The sequence below is a fragment of the Malaclemys terrapin genome, chromosome 8, assembly GCF_027887155.1.
Source record: "Malaclemys terrapin pileata isolate rMalTer1 chromosome 8, rMalTer1.hap1, whole genome shotgun sequence".
Taxonomy (NCBI): Eukaryota; Metazoa; Chordata; order Testudines; family Emydidae; genus Malaclemys; species Malaclemys terrapin.
Genome location: NC_071512.1, coordinates 66,073,221 through 66,097,444, shown reverse-complemented (window position 1 = coordinate 66,097,444; position 24,224 = coordinate 66,073,221). Strand labels below are relative to the sequence as shown.

Genomic DNA, 24,224 nt, shown 5'->3' with positions numbered 1-24,224 from the left:
GAGCATGGAGCCTGCTGCAACCATCACTGCAGTTGTGGCCGCTCTCAACGCCTCGCAACTTATCATACACCTTTCCCTGAGGCAGATGCAGAAAAGTCAGGCGAGGAGGCTACGTCAACGCGGTGATGGCCTGAAGTCTGAGAGTAGCACAGACCTCTCAGAAAGCAGGGGACCCAGCGCCGAGAACATCATGGTGGCAATGGGTCATGTTGATGCCGTCGAAAGGAGATTCTGGGCACGGGAAACAAGCACTGAGTGGTGGGACCGCATAGTGCTGCAGGTCTGGGATGAATCCCCGTGGCTGCGAAACTTTCGCATGCGGAAGGGAACTTTCCTGGAACTTTGTGAGTTGCTGTCCCCTGCCCTGAAGCGCAATGACACCCGGATGCGAGCAGCCCTGACTGTCCAGAAGCGAGTGGCCATAGCCCTGTGGAAGCTTGCAACGCCAGACAGCTACCGGTCAGTCGCGAACCAGTTTGGGGTGGGCAAATCTACCGTGGGGGTTGTTGTGATGCAAGTAGCCAAGGCAATCGTTGATGTACTGCTGCCAAAGGTAGTCACCCTGGGAAACGTGGAGGCGATCATAGATGGCTTCGCAGCGATGGGATTCCCAAACTGCGGTGGGGCCATAGATGGAACTCACATCCCTATCCTGGCACCGGAACACCAGGCCAGCCAGTACATTAACAGAAAGGGCTACTTTTCCATGGTGCTGCAAGCACTGGTGGACCACAGGGGACGTTTTACCAACATCTACGTGGGATGGCCGGGCAAGGTTCATGACGCTCGTGTTTTCAGGAACTCTGGTCTGTTTAGACGGCTGCAGCAAGGTATTTACTTCCCGGACCACAAAATAACTCTTGGGGATGTGGAGATGCCTATAGTCATCCTCGGGGACCCAGCCTACCCGCTAATGCCCTGGCTCATGAAGCCCTATACTGGCGCCCTGGACACTGAAAAAGAACTCTTCAACTACCGGCTGAGCAAGTGCAGAATGGTGGTGGAGTGTGCTTTTGGCCGTCTCAAGGGGAGATGGAGAAGCTTACTGACTCGCTGTGATCTCAGCGAAACCAATATCCCCATTGTTATTGCAGCTTGCTGTGTGCTCCACAATCTCTGTGAGAGCAAGGGGGAGACCTTTATGGCGGGGTGGGAGGTTGAGGAAAATAGCCTGGCTGCTGATTACTCACAGCCAGACAGCCGGGCGATTAGAAGAGACCAGCGGGAAGCGCTGTGCATCCGGAAGGCTTTGAAAGCAAAGTTCCTGAGTGAGCAGGGTAACCTGTGACTTTAAAGTTTGTGTATTGAGAAGCTAAACCTGCCCCCATTTCTTTGCCCAGTTAATGTTGACTATCCTATCCAGTTACATACCCCCTTCACCCCACTTCCAACACACGTTTCAAAATAAAAATAGTTCTACTTTGTTAAAGCACACCGTTTTCTTTAATACTGTATTCGCGGGAATTTTTTAAAACTGGGACGCAGACTGTGGTGCGGAGCGGGTGTACTGTAGTGGCGCGAATGCAGCTTCTAAACTCAAGGATTGACAGGCTCCGCTGCGGTGGGATGGTTGTTTCAACGGAGCCTGTCACCCCTCCTGATAGGGACTGTGTGTATGGGGGGGTCTATGTGACTTTGTGGCAGGGGGAGGACGGTTACAGATCCCCTGCTGTGTGGCTCTGTGATCCTGCCTAAGGACCGCCGCTTAAGATCTGTAACTGCCCTCCCCTGCCACAAAGTCACAGAGCAACCCACCCCCCACCACATAACATGAAAACAACCTCCCAGACTAACCAGGGTAACTAGTCACTGCATCACTGCACTATGTATGTGCCCTGCTGCTGTGCCTGCCCCCGACTATATACCCTGCCAAAGGTGACTGTCCTGTCGAATTACCAACCCCCTATCCCCCCCTCCTGCAAAAGAACATGATGGAAACAGTAGTTAACAGAAACGTATTTTTTATTATCAACCAAACATGGAACTGGGAAAGTGAAACTTGGACGGGGGCTTGTGTCAGGCGGGAAGGAAAGAACTTGTCAAATTTTGGGGAATGAGAGCCTTCTGCTGCTCGAGCTCTCTGCAGGGGTGGAGTGAGAGTTAGCAGGGACTCTGCTGCCTCTCCTTCTGTGCACTTTGGGTGAGGGGAGTATGGGACTTGGTGGCGGGGGAGGGCGGTTAGAGATGGACTGCAGCGGGGCTCTGTCCTCCTGCCTCCGTTCCTGCAGAACATCCACAAGGTGCCGGAGCGTGTCCGTTTGCTCCCTCATTAGTCCAAGCAGGGTTTGAGTCGCCTGCTGGTCTTCCTGACGCCACCTCTCCTCCCGATCCATGTTGGCTTGGTGCATTCGGGTCAAGTTCTCCCGCCACTGGGTCTGCTGTGCTGCCTGGGCTCTGGAGCAGGCTATAAGCTCCGAGAACATGTCCTCCCGTGTCCTCTTCTTCTTATGCCTAATCCGCGCTAGCCTCTGGGAGTGTGATGACAGGCTAGGTTGTGAGACAGTCGCAGATGGGGCTGTGGGAATGGGAAAAAGGGAGTGAATTCCTCAGAAAGATAAATGTAGTTGTGAACAAAGAACATAGTCTTTCTCTGTGAACAAGACCATGCACAGCACCTATCACATGCGCACTCAGCACAAGGTCGAATTCTCGGCCTTCGCATTCAGTGCCTGGGGTCTTCTACAGCACATTTGAGAAGCCTCTCAGGAGAACGGAATTTCTGTTGCAGGCAGACATGGTAAGCCGTAGACTTGTGGCAGCTTAAAACTTTAATATTAGCAATGGCCTCATTTCACATTGAAATCAATGTCGGTCCCTGCTGCCAGCAATTCGGCAAGCAGGAAGTCTGCTCCTGTCCCACACCCTCGCGGCTGTCCCCGGGAACGATCCCTTTCGGCTGCCCCTCTCCCGCCTCCACCGCGTGGCTGCAAACCAGCGGTTACAGTTCTGTAAAGGAACGGCAAAGCAGTCCCAACACTAACATTCCCCTACCTCATTCAAAGCAGGTCATCATGAGCGACATCACCCTCATGAGGATCTCTGACAGCGAGAAAGAGAGAATGCTCCGGGAAAGCCTGCAAAGACCAGGGCCGTATGCCGCCATGCTGTGCAGAGCAATGATTCCAGAGTACTTGATAGTCTCGTGGCGTGGCAACGTGTCCTACTACGGAGGACCCAATAAGGCCGCTCTCCCCAAGAACCTAATGCAGCGGATTTCCAATTACCTCCAGGAGAGCTTCCTCGAGATGTCACAGGAGGATTTCTGCTCCATCCCCGGACATATAGACCGCATTTTACTGTAGCTGCTGTAGCAGTGACTAACCAGTAGAGCGGCTTGGGCAGGACAATCATGCAAAACCGGACATTGCTAGATTTTTTTTCAATAGTTGCACTGCCCATGACTGAACCGTTAAGCTAATCAAACTAATCATGAGAAACCCATTTTTTAAATTGTTAATATTCCTGTTCTGTTACAAATAAATGTTTAGATTTTTACAACACTTACTGGCTGATCCTTCCCCAGATTCTGTGTCCGGGGTAACGGCTGGGGAGGGTTGGTAGGGGATCTCTGTAAGGGTGATGAAGAGATCCTGGCTGTCGGGGAAATCAGCGTTGTGAGCGCTGTCGACTGCCTCGTCCTCCTCATCTCCTTCCTCATCTTCCCCATCCGCTAACATGTCCGAGGATCCAGCCGTGGACACTATCCCATCCTCAGAGTCCACGGTCACTGGTGGGGTAGTGGTGGCGGCCGCACCGAGGATGGAATGCAGTGCCTCGTAGAAACGGGATGTCTGGGGATGGGATCCGGAGCGTCCGTTTGCCTCTTTGGTCTTCTGGTAGCCTTGTCTCAGCTCCTTGATTTTCACGCGGCACTGCGTTACATCCCGGCTGTATCCTCTCTCTGCCATGTCTTTAGAGATCTTCTCGTAGATCTTTGCATTCCGTCTTTTGGATCGCAGCTCGGAAAGCACGGACTCATCGCCCCACACAGCGATGAGATCCAAGACTTCCCGATCAGTCCATGCTGGGGCCCTCTTTCTATTCTGAGATTGCACGGCCATCACTGCTGGAGAGCTCTGCATCGTTGCCAGTGCTGCTGAGCTCGCCACGATGTCCAGACAGGAAATGAGATTCAAACTGGCCAGACAGGAAAAGGAATTCAAATTCAAATTTTCCCGGGGCTTTTCCTGTGTGGCAGTTCAGAGCATCCGAGCTCGTACTGCTGTCCAGAGCGTCAACAGAGTGGTGCACTGTGGGATAGCTCCCGGAGCTATTAGCGTCGATTTCCATCCACACCTAGCGTAATTCGACATGGCCATGTCGAATTTAGCGCTACTCCCCTCGTCGGGGAGGAGTACAGAAGTCGAATTAAAGAGACCTCTATGTCGAACTAAATACCTTCGCGGTGTGGACGGGTGCAGGGTTAATTCGATGTAACGGCGCTAACTTCGACATAAACGCCTAGTGTAGACCAGGCCCTACATATTGCACTGGACAGTTCTGACTCTGAAACTAAGTAATCCCCTCAACAATCCAACATGTTTAATAGGGAAGTTCTGCATGCATTGTTTTGCATGTCTAAAATCAGATCTATGGAAATATTTATGCAGAAATTGATCAGATTTTGTAGTTGATGTAATCTCCAGTAGCAACTGACAGGATGGGTAGGACTGGTCACAACCTTGAAGACAACTCCAAGACAATTTACTAAAGATGCTTTCTGCCTTGAAAAATATCTGAACCACACTCTCTTTTGTAATTCTCAATAATCCCTGTAGAAATGGAATTCAGTCTGGATGCAGTCTCCAGTTAAATGCACTCTTCTCCCCAGACAGCAAAAAAAATCCTGCATTCTGCCAGGGACTCACATAAACCACACTGTTCACTACTTGTTTCAGCCACAATCATTGTTACCTATACCACTTTTCTCTGCATCAGCATCATGGGACTCAGACTCCGCTTTCTGCCCCATGCCTTCTTTACTCAGCTCTCCACAGCGTGCTAAATACTGCACTCTGGTGGTAATATATGACCATTCCTTGCAGTTCTATGAACAACAGCTCTTTGATACCCAATTAATTGCTCCCTTAGCAGTCCCCACTGGAACCTAGAGTCAGGTGTCCACTCCCCTCTAAGACGTTCAGAGGTTTCTCCTGAATTCCACTGCATGAAATAGTGGACTTATAAACTGCCGAGTTCATAAGAGGTCAAATGATCAAGTATAGAATGTCCCTTAAATATTTTTCAATTTTTCCTTAAATATCTGGTTATTTAAAGCTAAAGATAGTTTTATCCTAATATCTACAGAATTCCCTATATTTTCCTGCACCTAGTGGGGGGAATACTACAAATATTAAGGTGCAGTTATTTAGATGGTTAATGCATTTGGGAAATAACATTATAGTTTGTAATTTTTTGAAAAAGTAAAATCACAAGGTAAACCAAAAGCAAAATAAAATATCAAGATAAAAGTGCAAAATTCTCAAGACACAAAGGCCACAGTTATCACTTCACAAATGTTGTAATGTAGAGTTGACACAGTTGACACATATAATGCATTTGGGAAATAACATTATAGTTTGTAATTTTTTGAAAAAGTAAAATCACAAGGTAAACCAAAAGCAAAATAAAATATCAAGATAAAAGTGCAAAATTCTCAAGACACGAAGGCCACAGTTATCACTTCACAAATGTTGTAATGTAGAGTTGACACAGTATTCAGTGTCATTCAGATGAAAAGCATCTTTGTCCCATATATGCTTAAATTACAAAATTTCATTAAAAGTTAGAATGCACACTAAATATTTATATACCTCCCAGTGGTATGTTTATAAATCCACTTACTCTTGTTTAAGGAATAGATAGAAATGTTAAAACAATACACTTTTGGTGTATTAAGTACAAAATGTAAGGAGAAATATAATGAACTTCGTTAAATGAATAAACCAGCTAAGTCCATACTTTCACTGCTAGAAAAGAGTAAAGTCATGTTATGCATTAATTTAACATTTTTATCTTCTGAATGTCAGCCCAAAACGTGGATTGCAAAGTAGTAAAGACCAATTATAGAACTTTAATATCGTGTGCAATGTAATTATTCATTTCCTAGATTGCTTTGGTAATGAGCACAAACCAAAACATAATGCACATTTTTCAATTTTTTGCATAACTATAAATAGAAATGCTTGTGTGCATGTATCTATTTTTTGTGTATGTGTAAATATAAGATATACAATTTTAGACTCTTGATTAACACAGCTTCATTAACTAGATAAAGAGATCTTTATCTAAATTTTGGAAATCTTCTAACAACACTTTGCTTTATTTCAGTCTGTGATTGAAATGTCTGCAACAATAATTTTTATATGGACAGTTTGGCTTGAAGTACAAAATATAATATAAATATTTTAATTTGTGAATCCACATCCATTTTGTATAAAATACTTAAAAACAGTACTGAATTTGTTGTACAGCTTCAAGAATATTACTTAAAATGTTAAGGAAAGCAATCCTAGATAAATCCAACAAATAATAATGAGTGCAGGAGAGAAAGGAAGGATCTTCATTTGCCAAAAGATAAATGAATAATTAACTCTTTGTAACAAAGCAATAATTATTAAATTGGATATTGCCTTAATGCCAAAAACAGTACAATTGTAGTTGTTTGACATAAAGCTAAGAAACAAAATGTTAATCTGAAATGAACAGTTTAAATATGGAATTATGATATACTTGGCTTCCTGTAGTATAGCTGTCAAGCTTGGGCAGTTCGTTGGTCAATAGTGACATTCTATGTGTCAGTGAACAGAGTCTCTTGATACCGTAACCTGCAGTTCACACATTACTGAAGCTCCAACTGTCGAACATTCAAGTCCCTTGGTATTATTGCAGTTTCCAGACTCCTGACTGGCTCATGTTTCATTCTTTGGCAATTTGCCCTAATGATATCCCTCAGGAGCTTTCAGACCCTCTTTTTTTCCATATTTAATCGTATTATATTAATCTGAGTGATGAGCAAACTGTGCTGCACAAATTGTAATTGTCTGTGATTTCTGCCAAGATGCTCTTATAATTATTTTTTCCATTTTTATTATAAAAGTGTATATGCAAAATTGTTCTATAATTTTTATAAACAAGTATAACTGTCCAAGATACCCAGGATGCTAAAGCTTTAATTGCTGCTTTGTTCCATGAAGAGATTTCCCCTATAAAATCCATAACATTTCAGGACTGTACTAGCAGGATCCACATTTTTTAGCTCTTACATTTGCTACAGTAGAAACGCATGCTTAATAAAGACCAGTACTAATTAAGTCAATATTGGATAGTCACTTTATCAATGATCTAATAAGACATTATAACCATCTTTTGTCTTCTTTCATAAACAAGGTGGCTTCTAAACCTCCTTCTGTCTGTGATATTACCATAGATCACCATCGTATTATCTGTGGCAAATCAAGTACCAGGGAAGGCAATTGTAGCACCGGTAGTGGAACTAAAAAGATAAGGTTTTGAGTCCTATTATATGGCTGGGTTTCTGAAATCCTATGCACAGGAAAGATGTTTCCTCCTCCTCCCCCCCCTCTTCCTTTTACTCCATCTGAGAACTTCAGATCAGAAGGATTGTGTTCTTGGTGATGTCTCATGTGCTGGATCTGGGCTACCTCTGTTTGGAAACAATGTTGATATTTTCTCATTTTGTGCAATTTCCCACCTATTTTATGAATAAAATCAACCAGATTCAGTCCAGTTTATCTGTCTTCATGGTAGGAGGGCCCAGTATGGGAGAGCAAATGCAAAGTAATTATTGGTTGTTTCAAATGGTTTTATTCACAATAGTGTGTAAAGTTAGGTCCTCCAGGTAAGGATCTGTGGCATACAGCCTGCAAGATAGCACCTCATGAATGGTAAAACAAACTGGGCTGCTGGGACCAATATTAGTGGAGACTAACATCTCATTACAGGAGACCAAGGTGCTAGCTTGCCTCATACAAGAAGTTGTTCACCTACTGGTCAGGGAACTATCTCTTGTAAACTTCTGTCCTGTCTCTCACCACAGATTTTTTGGGAGGGGTTATTTGAAAAGGTGACAAAGCTGGTCTCATATCATTTGAAGTATCCTGATTTACTGGACTCTTTTTTTCAAAAGTTGTTGAGAGATGAAGACAGAGAAAGACTACGGAGAATTTAGTTCAGCCCTTAGGAATAGTGTCTGAAAGTTACTTATGCTCCTTCTCAGATGAATGGAATGTTGTGCAAGTTCACTTGAGTCCCAAATGTCCACGATGATGATACCCGATCTGTCTTGTACCTTTGACACTGTTGATCGTGATGTGGTGTTGAGTTACAGGAGTAGAGGGAGCTTCTCTTTTGTGGCTCAGGTCTTTTATCCAAGATTACCAAGGGTGATTTGCAGGAAATTGTATCATTTTCCCAAAGACAAAGAGTACTTGTTTGCTAAGACTTCTATGGAAGGCAGAAGGTTTGGGTATTTGGCTCTTTAAATTATTGGCTGGAAAATATTTCAGTTTTGGGGCATGCGGTGGGCTTGTTATGCTCTTGGGTAGCTATCCATTGTATGGCCTATTAATGGGGATTTTAAAAAAAATCAAAATGAAGTAAGTGTAGGATTCATTTCTGATGTTACTCTGACAGATCTGAGTTTGCAGGCATGATGCAAGTACATCTGTTTGCTCAGGCTTTTTTTTTTTTTTTTTTTTTTTTTTTTTTGAGGGAGGATGGCTTAGGAGGGATAACTATTAGGGGCATCCTTTTCAAATTGTGTCAGTTTATCATTTTGTAAATATTTGTACACTTGAAGTCGTTAAATCCAGATTTGAGGATGTCAGTAGCCCAGCCAGAGGTTAAGGGCCTACTGTAGTGAGATTCTGTGGCCTGCAATATACAGGAGATCAGACTAGGTGATCATGATGGTCCCTTCTGGCCTTAAAGTCTATAAGTCTGTGTTCAGAGGTTATGATGGTTTATAATACTTTGGTCTAATGTTGGGTTTTGGGTTTAGTGTGTGAGTGCTGGGTGGTGTTGATGGCCTGTGATATTCAGGAGGCCAGACTGGATGATCTGGTGGTCTGTTCTAGCCCTAAACTCTGACATCTTAACAATTGAAAATAATATTAACGATGCTACATTTAAACATTTTTTCATGCAATTGAGACTTTAAAAATATACAGGTTTCAGAGTAGCAGCTGTGTTAGTCTGTATCCGCAAAAAGAACAGGAGTACTTGTGGCACCTTAAAGACTAACATCCGAAGAAGTGGGCTGTAGTCCACGAAAGCTTATGCTCTAATAAATTTGTTAGTCTCTAAGGTGCCACAAGTACTCCTGTTCTTTTTAAAAATATAAACATTTAATTTTAAATTTTGTACTTTATTTGTGTTAAAATTTTATTGTTGTCAATTCTGTGTATATATTTTTATTTTCAGTTAACTGCTTGTGTTCATGGGTCAGCTGCATTGTTATATCCAATGTATTGGCAACACATATACATCCCAGTGCTTCCTCCACACCTTCTGGACTACTGCTGGTAAGATAGCTATTATATTATATTACATATTATATTATGTTTAATTCTGAGATACTTAGCCATAATAATGCCTAGCTTTGTCAATCTAAGTAACTCATGAAAACATTAATAAATTGTGTGAGTGAATACACTAATAATGATGCATGCCCCAATTCAGGAAGGCACTTAAGCCGAACAAAGATGAACTTAAGCATGTGGTTAAGTGTTTTCCTGTATTGTGACCTGAAACTGTAATACTACGTAATATCAATATAACATTTGGAAGCATGTTTACAAAAGCTGTTTATATTTTCCAAACAGAGAATGCATGCAGTAATTTTAATATAAGTATCTTATAATTTTCATTTATGTAAAGCTGTTTTACTTTAAAAAATCCTGGAATTGTAAGCTAAAGTCTGATTCTTGGGTTTTGATTTAGGAGCAAAAATTAATGGGCAAAGAGTTGTTATTAATTACATATTATTATTTAATATTTAGGTTCTATTACCATTTTTGAAGCCCGGTCACCATCAGGACCTCATCCAGTTCCTCCCCCAAAAAGCTTACAGTCTGCTTTTGGGTATCCCAAAATCTTTGGGGAGGAAATTTTTTTGTCAACAAATACTGCTGTTAAAGAATTGCCCCAAACTGCAGTGTGCTGATCACATGGAAGACTTTGTATTCTTGTCAAGTTACAGTTGAAAGTTGTGTTTTTGGCCTCTATGGCCACTTCTCACAATCGTTCAAGAGAAAGTGGCTCCAGTTATACATATTTGGTGGCCGTGAATTATTAGGACTGTCAGAGTATTTTCAGAAATAGTTTACTGTTCAAAAAAGGCTTGGGCTTTAAGACCTAGGAATACCAATGATTTATTATTCATTTATTTGTATTATCATAGTCCTTAGTGATGCAACTGAAACAGAGGCTCCATTGGGCTAGTCACTGTACATACACATAGCAAGAGATAGTCCCTGCCCAAAGAAGCATGTAATTTAAATAGACAATTCTGAAAAGACTGGAAGAAAGAATTATTATGCCCATTTTACAGATATGGAACTTCAGCCTAGAGATGTAGAGTAACTTGTGCAAGGTTAGATAGGAAGTGTGTGATAGAGCCAGGAATAGAGCCCAGATCTCCTGAGTGCCTTAACAACAATAACTGCCTTCTTTCCTGTCTTTGGTTAATGTTTCCTGTATCCCCCACAGTTGAAATAATGTTTACGTGTTTGGTAGGTTGCTGGATTTTCTGTAGAACCTATGAGTATTGGTGTTTGTTTCATTGACTTTTGTTCAATCCATCAGTATCATCTTGATTTCTAAAGAAGTTCTAAATATATTTGCTTACAGCTTCATGGTGGTCTCTTCTTAAGCAGATGGTTGATTTATATGGGTTGTTTTTTCTCTCCATGGTAGTATCTTTACTTTAATAGCAAATTATCTTTTCTCAATTTTTCCTTCAAACCATCCCCAAGCCCTTCATTTCAAATGATACATTTCTTTTGGAGAAACTCATTCCTGTTTGCTTTCTCTCCAGCCTTTGAGAAAATGCATCAAGACAGGGGTATAGCTTGGACACGGTTCTTTTAGTTTTTGTGTCACTTGAACTTAGCATCACAACTCCTGACTCTTCTTCAATATCATCCATCTTTGCTCTTCTCAGAAAGAAGGCAGATTTCTGAACCTGAATTCACCCTTTTCTTCACCTGGTACCCTAGGATATTTATCTTGTACCGCAGGGCTTTTATTTCTCACTACTAAGCTGTGGATAGTATACCCAGACATTGTAGTGGCAGGTCCTGTGCACAGTTGATTGTCATGTTAATAGTTGAGATTCTAGGTCTTAATGGCATGATCCAAACATTTGATTCACTCACTAAAGAAACAAGAGGCTTCTAAACTTGTAAGACTTGTTTATATCCTTTTTCTTTGTTTCTTTAGCACTATAGAGGAAAACAAGTTTATAAAGTATTCAAGTTGCAACATAAAAATCACAAAAGCAACCGCATGATAGGGGAAATTACCACAGCAATTATAATTCAACTTTTTTTGCTCAGCTTGTTGCATATATATGTTTCTCTATCTGAGCGCTTCTAATACGGGGCTGTTTTATTTTTAGGCAGATAGCAGTATTACAATAAGGGCTACGTGAAATACTTCTCCTTCCCCAGGTACTTGGCTATTATTAGCAAAGTAAATATTTTCCCCATAGGCATATAACATGACCGAGTGTTGAGGAACACTAGTTAGATGTAGGACTCTACTGTATGATTTCAGTGCCTAAATGTAATGAGAGCAATCTATGGGTGCTGCCACAATTCAGAACGAGTAAAATGACCTTCATAGGCTTTCTTGTGCATTGTTATTATGTTGCCATTGTCTTGACATAAAAATGTTATTTTTATATTTACAGTATTGTCATTGTTTCCTTTTGGCTTGATATGTCATATCATAACCAGAGATTGCCCCAGTATTATTTCACTTGGACTTCATTATGATGTCTCCCATAGACTTAGTCACATTGTCATAGCATCATTGTAACATGAAACTCAATTCAAGAAACTGAGGTATTAGCAGCTTGCCACGGAAATTGTTTGTGTCAGAGAGGTTTGGCTGTTTTAAAATCATAGTTAAAACCCCCAAAATAACTAAGATGATTTAGTCTACTTAAAGGATGTAGGCCTTGATTTTGCAAACACTTACACATATGAGTAACCCCATCAAACCCAATAGAAATCATACAATATAGAGCTGGAAGGAAACTCAAGAGATCATCTACTCCAGCATCGTGGGCTGAGGCATGACCAACTATGCCTAGATCATCCCTTTGTCCAATCTGTTCCTAAAAACCTCCACAACCTCCATTGGAAGCCTATTCCAGTACTTAATTATCCTTAGAGTTAGAAGAAATGTTTTTTCTAATTCTAACCTAAATCTCCCTTCCTGCTGATTAAGTCTATTACTATTTGTCCCATCCTGAGTGGGCATGGAAAACAATTGATCACTGTCTTCTTTATAAGAGCCCTTAACATGTTTGAAGACTCTTATGAAATTCCCCCTCCCCTCCAGTCTTCCTTTCTCAAGACTAAACAAATCCCGTTTTTTTAACATTTTCTCATAATCAGGTTTTTATTCCAGCTAAGGCCTCACCTGTGGAGCAGGATAGTTACCTCACAGGTCTTACATATGACACTCCTATTAATAAACCCCAAATGATATTAGCCTTTTCAAAACTGCATCACACTGTTCACTCATATTCAGTTTGTGATCCGCTATAACCCCCAGATCCTTTTCAGTGGTACTACCAGTTTTCCCCCATTTTGTAGTTACGCATTTGATTTTACTTTCCTAAGTAGTACTTTGCATTTGTCTCTGAATCAGTGACATGTTCTCTTCATTATTTACCACTCCCCCAATGTTTGTATCGTCTGAAAACTTTATTAATTATGATAGTATGTTGTCTTCCATGTCATTGATAAAATGATAAATAGCGTAGGCCCAAGAACCTATCCCTGCTGAACCCCACTAGAAAAAAACCTGCTTAATGACGATTCCCTGTTCACAATTACATTCTGAAACCTATCAGTTAGCCAGTTTATTATCCATTTAATGTGTGCCATGTTCATTTTATATCATTCTAGTTTTTTAATCAAAATGTCATGTGATAGCTATTTTGATTTACATTAATTACATTACCCTCTTTTAATTACACTGCTCTACAGCCAAAATGCTTCTGAAATAAATGTAGTCAAACTTTACTAATTCTGGGTCACTGAGAACAAAAATTATGCTTAAAATTGTTGATTGGCTCTAGTTTTCAAGATATGCTATTGAGTCAGTATATACGACCCTTGACTTGGGAATGGCGGAGGATAAGTGAGTTATAAAGGGAAGGGATCTCAATTTAAACCAGAAATGACTAAAATACATCTTTGACTGGATCTATGAATAAATCTATGACTGGGTTTGGACAGTACTTGCTTTTTAGGCAAAACAATGAATGATGCAATCTGAAGCTGGTATTGCGTCATACATGATATGAATTGCATCATGTTATTCCTAGAAGTCATGGATTATGCAATCATAACGAAGCTTACATCACTCTGCTGAACAAATTGCCCTATATCAGCTCCAGAAATCATACAGTGTTGTGCTCTCTTATTTGTCAGTGTTTGATTTTGCAAAGGGACACATTTCTGTTTAGCCAAAGTGAGCAGAGATGCCTCGTACTTGTATGAACAGTGCAGATAACTTCTGCTATGTTTGTGGTGAAGTGACTTTTGCATCACAAAAGCTCAGTATAACCACTATGGTTAAGAAAGCCTCTCACCTTTATTTTGGCTGCAAACTTGGAGATCAGGACAAGAGGTGGGCCCCACACATATGCTGCAACACTTGTGCAACAAATCTTCGCCAGTAGTTGAACAGGAAAAGGAAATCTCTGCCTTTTGCAGTGCCAATGATTTGGAGAGAGCCAACAGATCATACCAGCAATTGTTACTTCTGCATGGTGCCTCCAGTTGGGAAAGGTGTGTCAAAGAAGAAAAAGTGGACTGTGCATTATCCAAACATTCCATCAGCTATACGCCCAGTACCCCACGGAGAAGGACTGCCGGTTCCTGATGCACCAGACTCATTCTCACTTGAGTCAGACGAGGAAGAGGAAGAGGATGAAACTTCTGGTCCTGAACCATCAATGTCACAGGACCCACATTTTCTCCCATTCTCCTCCTCTGAACCATATCTCATAACACAAGGTGAACTGAATGACCTAGTCAGGGATTTGGAACTACCCAAGAGTAAGGCAGAGCTGTTGGGCTCCAGACTACAGCAGTGGACTCTCCTGGCAGGTGACTTTAGGGTTTCCATGTTCCGTGACCGTCAAAAGGATCTTGTCCCATTCTTCTTCATGGAAGGTGATCTTGTAGCCTGCAACAACATTGATGGTGTGATGGCAGCCCTCAACATCATTCACGATCGAGATGAGTGGAGACTGTTCATTGATTCATCGAAGATGAGTCTTAAAGCTGTTTTACTAAATAATGGCAATGTTTTGCAATCAATTCCAGTTGGTCATGCAGTCCATATGAAGGAAACCTATGACAACATGAAACAACTTTTGAGGTGCATAAACTATGACCAACATCAGTGGCAGCTTTGTGGCGATTTGAAGGTTATTGCTCTCTTGCTTGGTCTGCAGACTGGATACACAAAGTACTGCTGTTTTCTCTGCGAATGGGATAGTCGTGCAAGAGATTCCCACTACATCAAGAAAGATTGGCCACTCCGACAGTCATTGGAGCCTGGGAGGAAAAGTTTTCAGCATCCACCACTTGTTGAATCAAGGAAGATTTTGTTACTACCCTTACACATCACGCTGGGTCTGATGAAGAACTTTGTCAAGGCCATTGACAAAACACAAGCAGCTTTCAAGTACCTCCGTGGAAAATTTCCAACGTTAAGTGAAACTAAGATAAAGGAAGGTGTCTTTGTTGGTCCTCAGATTCGTGAACTTCTTCGAGATGATGCATTTGACCATGCACTGCGTGGCAAGGAAAAGACGACATGGAAAGCCTTCCAGTTAGTGGCAATAAATTTTCTCGGAAACAACAAGGCAGACAACTACAGGTTGTTGGTGGAAAACATCCTCAAGGCATACAAAAGCCTTGGTTGCAACATGTCACTAAAGATACATTTTTTGCACTTTCATCTAGATTTTTTTCCACCGAACTGCAGAGCAGTGAGCGACGAGCACGGCGAGCGATTTCACCAGGACATTGCAACAATGGAGAAACGCTATCAGGGCAAATGGAGCCCATCAATGCTTACAGACTATTGCTGGACAGTGACAAGAGATGCTCCATTTAATGAATACAAGAGACAAGCCAAGAAGCGCCGAGTAGACACTGAATAGGACTAAACTATGTACATAATACTTTTTTGCCTTTGGTTTCATAATAAATTTTATTTATATAACCCTTTTGCTGATTTTTAAAGTGTTACATAAACAGGACAGGTGAAATATTATCATGTAAAGCAACCATAAACACATGAAAAGACCTAGGTTTACAATTTATGATTAAAACTACTATCTACACAATATACATAGACATAAAATGTAAAATCTTAAATATCTTTGAAACAGTAGCCAATCAGTTGTTTTAATTGTCATATTTGAATTCAGCACATCAAAATACATAATAAATAGCACATTTTATCTCTGAAGCAGACGACTTCTCAAAAATTGTGGACCAGTGTTATATATGAATCAAGTCCCGTATTTCTTGCTTGGGATTGATGTTAGACTGACAGGCCATAATTTCCCAGGTCATCCCATTTATCCTTTTTTAAAAATTGGCAAACCATTTGCTTTCTTCCAGTCTTTTGGAAATTTCCCACTGTTCCAAGACTTATTGAAAAATCAATAGTCCAGTGTGTTCCTCAGCTAGCTCTTAAGATTCTTGGATGCAAGTTACCTGGATCTGCTTATTGAAAAATGTCTAACTTTAGTAGCTTTTGTTTAATACTAGTGGAATGGAAAGAGTGTATCAACACCTTGTGATGAGACTGTGTCATCTGTTTTCCCCCACCCAAATACATAACAGAAATATTTCTTGAACATTTCTGCCTTTTCTGCATTATTATTGATAATTCTACCATTTCCATTTAGTAATGGATCAATAGCATTGTCAGGATTCTATTTGTTTCTAATATATTTTTAAAAACTCCTTATCGTTCTTAGCTCTGCTAGCCATAGATTTGTGCTTAGCAATTTTCTACAATTTCTAACTTCTGATTTATTTTCATTACTATCAACTGCTGCTTTTTTACATTTCTTCCATTCTAAATGATATATATTTTATAGCTGCCTTCACTTCCCTTCTGACCAGGGTTGTTTTTTTAACCAGCACAGCTGGTTTGTGGCTGATTGTGGCTTTTGGGGCATCTAATAAGATATTCTTAACTGATTCCCAATTATCACTCACAATTTTCTGATTAAACTCTTCCTCACAGCTGATTTGGCTTGTAACTGTTCTCAGCTTTGTGCAGTTGGTCCTATTTAAGTACCAAGTATGTGTTTATGTGTACATAGATATTACTAGTCTGGACTTTTCTTTGCTTGCATATTATAAATGTGATCAGGTCATGATCACTTGTACCTAAGCGACCATTAATTTTTAGTTTTCTTATCGGTTCCTCTTCATCTATTAGGACAAGGTCTAATAAAGAATTCCCCTGTGTTGGCTACAACACTTTTTGAGTTAGGACATAATGATCTATAATGTTTAGAAATTCTAAGGATGTTGTAGTACTGACTGTGTGAGACTCCAGAATATGTCATTTAAATTAAAGTCCTCCATGATCACGCAGGTTTTTTGCCTACACATTATAGGTAGAGGTATAAGGAGGTGGTCATCCTGTTCCCTAGTGTGATTTAGTTGTGATATAGCAGACACCAACCCTTTTTGCCCACACTGGATCCTTCCTAAATAGATTAAAGCCATTGATTTTTTTAAACAATCCATTCACGTGAATCATCCCACCAGGTTTCAGTAATACAAACTAGAGCAATTCCAATTCCTCTTGCTTGTTACCCAGTCTCCTGGCAATTCAGGAATTTTTTCTCTTCATGTCTTTTAATTCCTTGATTAATTTTGTTCTCAACATCTCGATTTTGTGCTGAGTGCTCATATCTTCCATCTTTTACCCTCCCCTTTTGCTATTAGTTTAACTCCTTTCTGACTACTCTAGTCAGCCTGTCCCCAAGAAGAGTGATCCTCCTTCTTGGATGGTGGACGCCATCCAAGCTATACAGCCCCCTCTCTGCAGAGAAGGGGGACCAGTGTTCCACAAAACCAAAACTCTCCACCCTACATCACTTACCCAGCCTAGCCAATATTTTTCCAGGTATCAAAGTTAGGCTAAATGGTCTGTAAGTCCCCAAGTCCTCCTTGTAATCTATTTTAAAGATAGGTACTATGTTTGTCCTTCTCCAGTCCTTTGGGACTTCACCCACCCTCCATCAGTTCTCAAAGAAAATCACTAATTGTTCCCAGATTGCTTCAGCTATTTTCTTAAGAACTTTAGGGTGGGTTTCATCAGGCCCCCTGCCAACTTGAATACATCTAACATATCTAAATATTCTTTAACCAGTCTTTTCCTTATTCTGGCTTGTATGCCATCCTCCTGTTTGTTAATATTAATTACGTTAAGCATCTGATCACAATTAACAATTTTTAGTGAAGAATGAAGCAAAATAGGCATTAAACTTGTCAGCCTTCTTGATGTCATATGTTATTAGCTCTCCTTTCCCATTGGCCGGGAACAGTGAACCGCAGCCACTGGGAGCTGTGGGGGGCCCTGCCCGGGGACGGTCACACAGCCCACCAGCGGATTACCCTGATGGGCCGCATGCCGAAGGTTGCCGACCCCTGCTCTACATTTTTAAAATAGCAGAGTTGTCAATGGAGCAGATCCTCAGCTGTCAGAGTAGTTCCTTTGAAGCCAATAGAGCTATGTCAGTTTACTTCAGATGAGAATCAGTGTGCGTAAAGTGACTACTTGACATAGGTAACTTATTCCCTAGTAGCTTTTTCAGTACACATCATCATTAACATTTAAATAGCTTCACATGATGAATTGGAGGAGTTATTTTGCAGAATTTCCCTTTTTAACAATGTCTTCACATACTATTCAAGAAGCTGTTTAAGGGTTTACACAACGGTTGAACTCAATGTGTTCTGAGAATCTTCAAATGCATTTGTCAGTCAATCAGTCTAGTCTTGGTTAAATACTTTATGTAAGGCCATTTGAAAATGTTTATAGGGTGTTTTAAAGACATGAAATTATGAGTTTCCATTATTTTTAAGCTAATGTTTGCTATAGTTATGCATTTTAGAAGAGCTCACAGATAGGTAAACTGAAAAGTGATTAACTTGGGTTTACGACAATTCCTATAATTAATACTTTAGGGAAGTCTGTTTTTTGGAAACGCCTGCTACAATGCAGTTCTGCCCTGTTCACCTTGACCAACAGTCCCATGCTGGTCCTTGATTACAAATTATTGCTTCCCAGGGGAATCTCGTGTCAGGTCATCTGTGCCTACATTGTATATCTTGCATGAGAGACATAACCTGGCACACCTTCCCTGGTGAACCAGACTCTTCCCTGTGGAATCCCTGCTAGGATAGCCCTCCCCCATTGCCTGGATTTTGCCAGCCATTTGCATCTGAACCCATGAGTCCAGAATGTAACATTTTCAAAAGAACTTAAAAGTGGTTTAGGAGCTGAAACCAATGAGACTTAGCCTCCTAAGATCTCAAGTCACTTTTGAAAATAGGACTGAATCTCCTAAATCACTTAGGAGTCTTTCAAAAATTTTACGATGGTGTTTTCTGGAAGATCACCAGTGGATTGTAGTTTCCTCTGGAAGTCAGTGGTGTCTTGAAGATAGCTGGGAGTGCTGGTAGCGTGGGGCCTGGGGAGAGAGTCCCCATAACTTGCCCCATAACCTCAGCCGTGCAGAACACAACGCCATCCACAGCCTCAGGAACAACTCTGACATCATAATCAAAAAGGCTGACAAAGGAGGTGCTGTAGTCATCATGAATAGGTCAGAATATGAACAAGAGGCTGCTAGGCAACTCTCTGACACCACATTCTACAGGCCATTACCCTCTGATCCCACTGAGGGTTACCAAAAGAAACTACACCATCTACTCAAGAAACTCCCCGAAGAAGCACAGGAACAAATCTACACAGACACACCCCTAGAGCCCCAACCAGGGGTATTCTATCTGCTACCCAAGATCCATAAACCTGGGAATCCTAGACACCCCATCATGTCAGGCATTGGCACCCTGACAGCAGGATTGTCTGGCTACTTGGACTCTCTCCTCAGGCTCTACGTTACCAGCAGTCCCCACTATCTTTGAGACACCACTGACTTCCTGAGGAAACTACAATCCATTGGTGGTCTTCCAGAAAACACCATCCTAGCCACTGTGGATGTAGAAGCCCTCTACACCAACATTCCACACAAAGATGGACTACATGCCGTCAGGAACAGTATCCCTGATAATGTCACAACAAACCTGGTGGCTGAACTTTGTGACTTTGTCCTCACCCACAGCTGTTTCAGATTTGGGGACAATTTATACCTTCAAGTCAGCAGCACTGCTACGGGTACCCGCATGGCCCCACAGTATGCCAACATTTTTATGGCTGGCTTAGAACAACGCTTCCTCAGCTCTCATCCCCTAGCGCCCCTACTCTATTTATGCTACATTGATGACATCTTCATCATCTGGGCCCTTGAGGAATTCCACCACGATTTCAACAATTTCCACCCCACCATCAACCTCAGCCTGGACCAGTCCACACAAGAGATCCACTTCCTGAACACTACAGTGCAAATAAGCAATGGTCACATAAACAACACCCTATACCGGAAACCTACTGACTGCTATACTTACCTACATGCCTCCAGCTTTCATCTAGACCACATCACATGATCCATTGTCTACAGCCAAGCTCTAAGATACAACCACATTTGCTCCAATCCCTCATGCAGAGACAAACACCTACAGGATCTCTATCAAGCATTCTTAAAATTACAGTACCCACCTGGTGAAGTGAAGAAACAGATTGACAGAGCCAGAAGGGTATCCAGAAGTCACCTACTACAGGACAGGCCCAACAAAGAAAGTAACAGAACGCCACTAGCCGTCACCTACACCATGCAACTGAAACCTCTCCAGTGCATCATCAGGGATCTACAACCTATCCTGAAGGATGATCCTTCACTCTAACAGACCTTGGGAGACAGGCAAGTCCTCACTTACAGACAGCCCCCCCAACCTGAAGCAAATACTCACCAGCAGCTACACACCACACAACAAAAACACTAACCCAGGAACCAATCCCTGTAACAAACCCCATTGCCAACTCTGTCCGCATATCTATTCAAGGGACACCATATAGGACCTAACCATATCAGCCACACCATCAGGGGCTCATTCACCTGCACATCTACCAATGTGATATATGCCATCATGTGCCAGCAGTGCCCCTCTGCCATGTACATTGGCCAAACCGGACAGTCTCTACGCAAAAGAATAAATGGACACAAATCAGACATCAAGAATTGTAACTTTCAAAAACCAGAAGGAGAGCACTTCAGTCTCCCTGGACACTCAATAACAGACTTAAAAGTGGCAATTCTTCAACAAAAAAACTTCAAAAACAGACTTCAAAGAGAAACTGCAGAACTGGAATTAATTTGCAAACTGGACACCATCAAATGAGGTCTGAATAAAAACTGGGAGTGGATGGGTCACTACAAAAAGTAATTTTCCCTCTGCTGATACTCACACCTTCTTGTCAACTATTGGGAATAGGCCACATCCATCTTGATTGCATTGGCCTCATTAGCACTACAAAAGTAATTTTCCCTCTCTTGATATTCGCCTCTTCTTGTCAACTGTTGAGAATAGGCCACTTCTGCCTTAATTGAATTGGCCTCATTAGCACTGACCCCCTCACTTGGTAAGGCAACTCCCATCTTTTCATGTGCTGTAATATTTATACTGCTTTCTGTATTTTTCACTCCATGCATCTGATGAAGTGGGTTTTAGCCCATGAAAGCTTACGCCCAAATAAATTTGTTAGTTTCTAAGGTGCCACAAGGATTCCTCGTTTTTTCCCCCATAGAAACAGTGTTGACCATCATGAGGGGAAGGAGGGGACAAGAGAACTAGGTTCTCCATCAGAACATGACAGCCCTTTATGAGTTGGCGAATGTGGCAGGCTGGTCAGTCTGAAATGTCACTGCTGTTTCCCATACCTTGATCCCTGTAAAGTTGCGGGGCTACTGTTTCCCTTTATCCTTCCTCACACACCTGGCAAAGCAGCTGGAGGGCTGACCTGAATTAGGAAAAATAGAAGAAATTCATACACACAGTCTACAAAATGTAATAATAAAAGTCTGACTTAGATTATTGGAACAATCAGCATTATGCCATAATGCTGTTGTTAATTTAGCTTTAAATCAGTGAGGTCTTAGAAAATGTGGGGAATTTACAACGTATCAGCTGCCACAAGTAAGCAAAATGGGATGTGCTAAGCACAGAGTTGTTCAGCCATAACTTTGAACTTCCTTTGTTTTTATTGGCTAAAACTAAGGTTTTAATATTCTATGACTTTTTCATGTGAATGAACATGCTACAATCACATTTGGTTTGTTTACTCATTGATGAAAGTTTATGTTCAAAAGTGATATATGCTTATTTATTTCAACTTAAAAACTTGTCATCTTGTCCGCAGTCTGTAATCTTTGTAACATTTGGTCCCATACTCTGCAATAGTGTTTAAGGAGAATTTATATTTTGTGTCCAATAATTCTGATTTTTATCAGTACCTCATTGTAATCTGAGTTTTTTTCATGGTATTCTTAAGCAGGCTTTGATAGCTCCATGACTGGGATAGGCCTCCCCCTGGTGAGAATAATTTTAGTTGTCACATGGCATCAATAGAAAAGAATGCTGGAAAGCACATTTGGAAGAATATTTAACAGAATATTATCTTTATGAAAAAATTCACAACCTTAAATTTTCTTTATTATATGGTTATGTGGAAAATGTGGCTCTTTGAAGTACATCCCTAGCTTGTTTTATATTTATTCAAATATTAAATCAAATTGTGATCATCGTGCACAAGTTTGTTTCATGTATCTAGGTTAACGTGCTATTATGCTGTACACCTTTTGTAGTTATCTTTCTGTTCACTGTTTACATACTGGTTCTTGGATCTTTTTTTCCACCATTTATAATTGTTTTCTTACAGATATGGGTATTATCAGTGTAGCTAACTCTAATGAATTTCTTCACAACATTAGTTTTGTCAATATTTTCCCCTGATATCAAGCATTGGCTGTAGTCTTATGGAAATTAAATTAAAGTAAAATGATGTTATTAATTAGTACCATGAGTCATATGCACTCTTTAAATGATGCTCCATTCCCTGAATTCCCAACGATAGCATTGCTTTAACTTTTTCTTTGAGCATGAAGTCTTAGTATGCATCCAATCTTTCTTCTGATAATCAGTTTAATTGTGAGTCTGAGTAAGCTACTGGATTGGAAAGGTATAGAAATGCTTTTATCATCTCAACTTGACTACAATATCTTACTGCATACAGTACTCTCAGAGGTCTAAATCTGGTGGCTTCACCTGAATTGGAATGCAGCATTTCATGTTTTACTTGGGTTGTTGTTGGACGGCATATAGTTTCTTGTCTTAGTTCACCATTGAAATGACAGACTTATGATTTGCAATGAGAGACTTATGGTATAGAGTTCAGTATTATACAACTTTAAAACTCCCAACGACAAAGATAGGTATTAGGATCTGGGTTGATGTAAAGGGTGTAAGGCCTGGATTGTAGCCATAAAGCATAGAGAACCCAAACTGGCATCACATCTTTATGATATTTATGTACAATATGGTGATGTAATCATTCCCATTACGTCAGCCAAGAAGAACACACTCTCCAGAATGGCAGATAAAAGTCTTCTTCCTCATGAAACTCTCACTCTGGCTCCTCCAGGCTAGCACTGCAGCTGTGTCTGCTGAACCTGAACTTGCAGTACTCTGGTTAAGTTCAAGCCAAGTAGAAGAGATCTGATTCAGGCTGGCTAGAATGTGTGTCCAGCCAAACTGCTCAGCCAGCTGTACACATCTGATTTTATTTGTCTTAATTCCCATAGTTGGGTACTGTGTCTTGAGTTCTACAGAGTCCACTTCTGTTGGAGTTTTAAAAACAGAATAAATTCCTTTGCTTAGTTTAGACTAAAGATGTGCATGCTCAGTACTGCTTTAAATGGTGAAGACCAGTTGGAGTCTGCTTTGTGTAGAGATTTTCTATATTTGTTTATCATATTAAGAAGATGAAGATACGGGTGGTTTGTATTTCAAGAAAAAAATGATTTTTTTTTTCATTTTTGATTTCAGTGCACCGATGCCATATCTAATTGGAGTCCACTTAAGCTTAATAGAAGTGAGTAATTTTCAAACTAATCTTTATATTTCATATATGTGTGTGAGAATGGAAAAGATTACAGGGGGCATTATCTTTTTTCCTTATGGAGAAAGGATTGGTGAGCATTTTGTCAATTGTTTTATTAAGAACATGCATATTATAGAGAATAATTTTAATGAAGTCGCTTAGAGAATGATTACCAGTTTAATTAGCATAATGAAATGACTGACTACAAACACTGGAAGCACCATGAAAGTAGAAATGTCCTTGGTAAAAGTTGTGTTTTCAAAGGTGCTATGTGGGTATTCAGGGCTTGCATCGTGTGTTTTTGCTTATACTTCGTTATCTTTGTATGAATTTTCTTGTGCATTATGTTTGGTGTATTTAACCTCCTGTGTAAAATAGGGTATACCTGCTTCACTACTCTTTAGTGGAAAGTCAACTTAATTAACATAGGTATGTCTACACTGCCATAAAACACCCACGGCTGGCCAGTGTCAGAATACTCAGGGACGGGCTGCAGAGCTATAAATTTGCAGTGTAGACATTCTGGCCATAGCCTGGGCTCTGGGGCCCTTCCCCCCCCCCCCCATGGAGTCTCTGCCCATGAACCTGGGCTCCAGCCCAAACCTGAATGTCTGTGCTGCAATTTTATAGCCCTATGA

The 24,224-nt window shown here is 40.9% G+C and overlaps 2 protein-coding genes across 4 annotated transcripts in view; one reads left to right on the top strand and one right to left on the bottom strand.

Moving 5' to 3' along the window:
* Positions 1–24,224, top strand: part of DENND1B (DENN domain containing 1B) — a 253,889-nt gene that overhangs the window by 152,444 nt on the left and 77,221 nt on the right. For all 3 annotated transcript variants that reach the window (XM_054037265.1, XM_054037262.1, XM_054037263.1), the window contains 2 exons: positions 9,445–9,545; positions 23,532–23,577. In XM_054037265.1, coding sequence (XP_053893240.1) covers positions 9,445–9,545; positions 23,532–23,577 — 147 coding nt within the window. The remainder of the gene's footprint in view (positions 1–9,444; positions 9,546–23,531; positions 23,578–24,224) is intronic.
* Positions 2,001–3,912, bottom strand: LOC128841822 (uncharacterized). The gene is made up of 2 exons (XM_054037266.1): positions 3,506–3,912; positions 2,001–2,515 (listed from the first exon to the last, which is right to left on the bottom strand). Exons 1-2 carry the CDS (start codon positions 3,906–3,908, stop codon positions 2,040–2,042), a joined length of 879 nt encoding a protein of 292 aa, XP_053893241.1. The 5' UTR covers positions 3,909–3,912; the 3' UTR covers positions 2,001–2,039.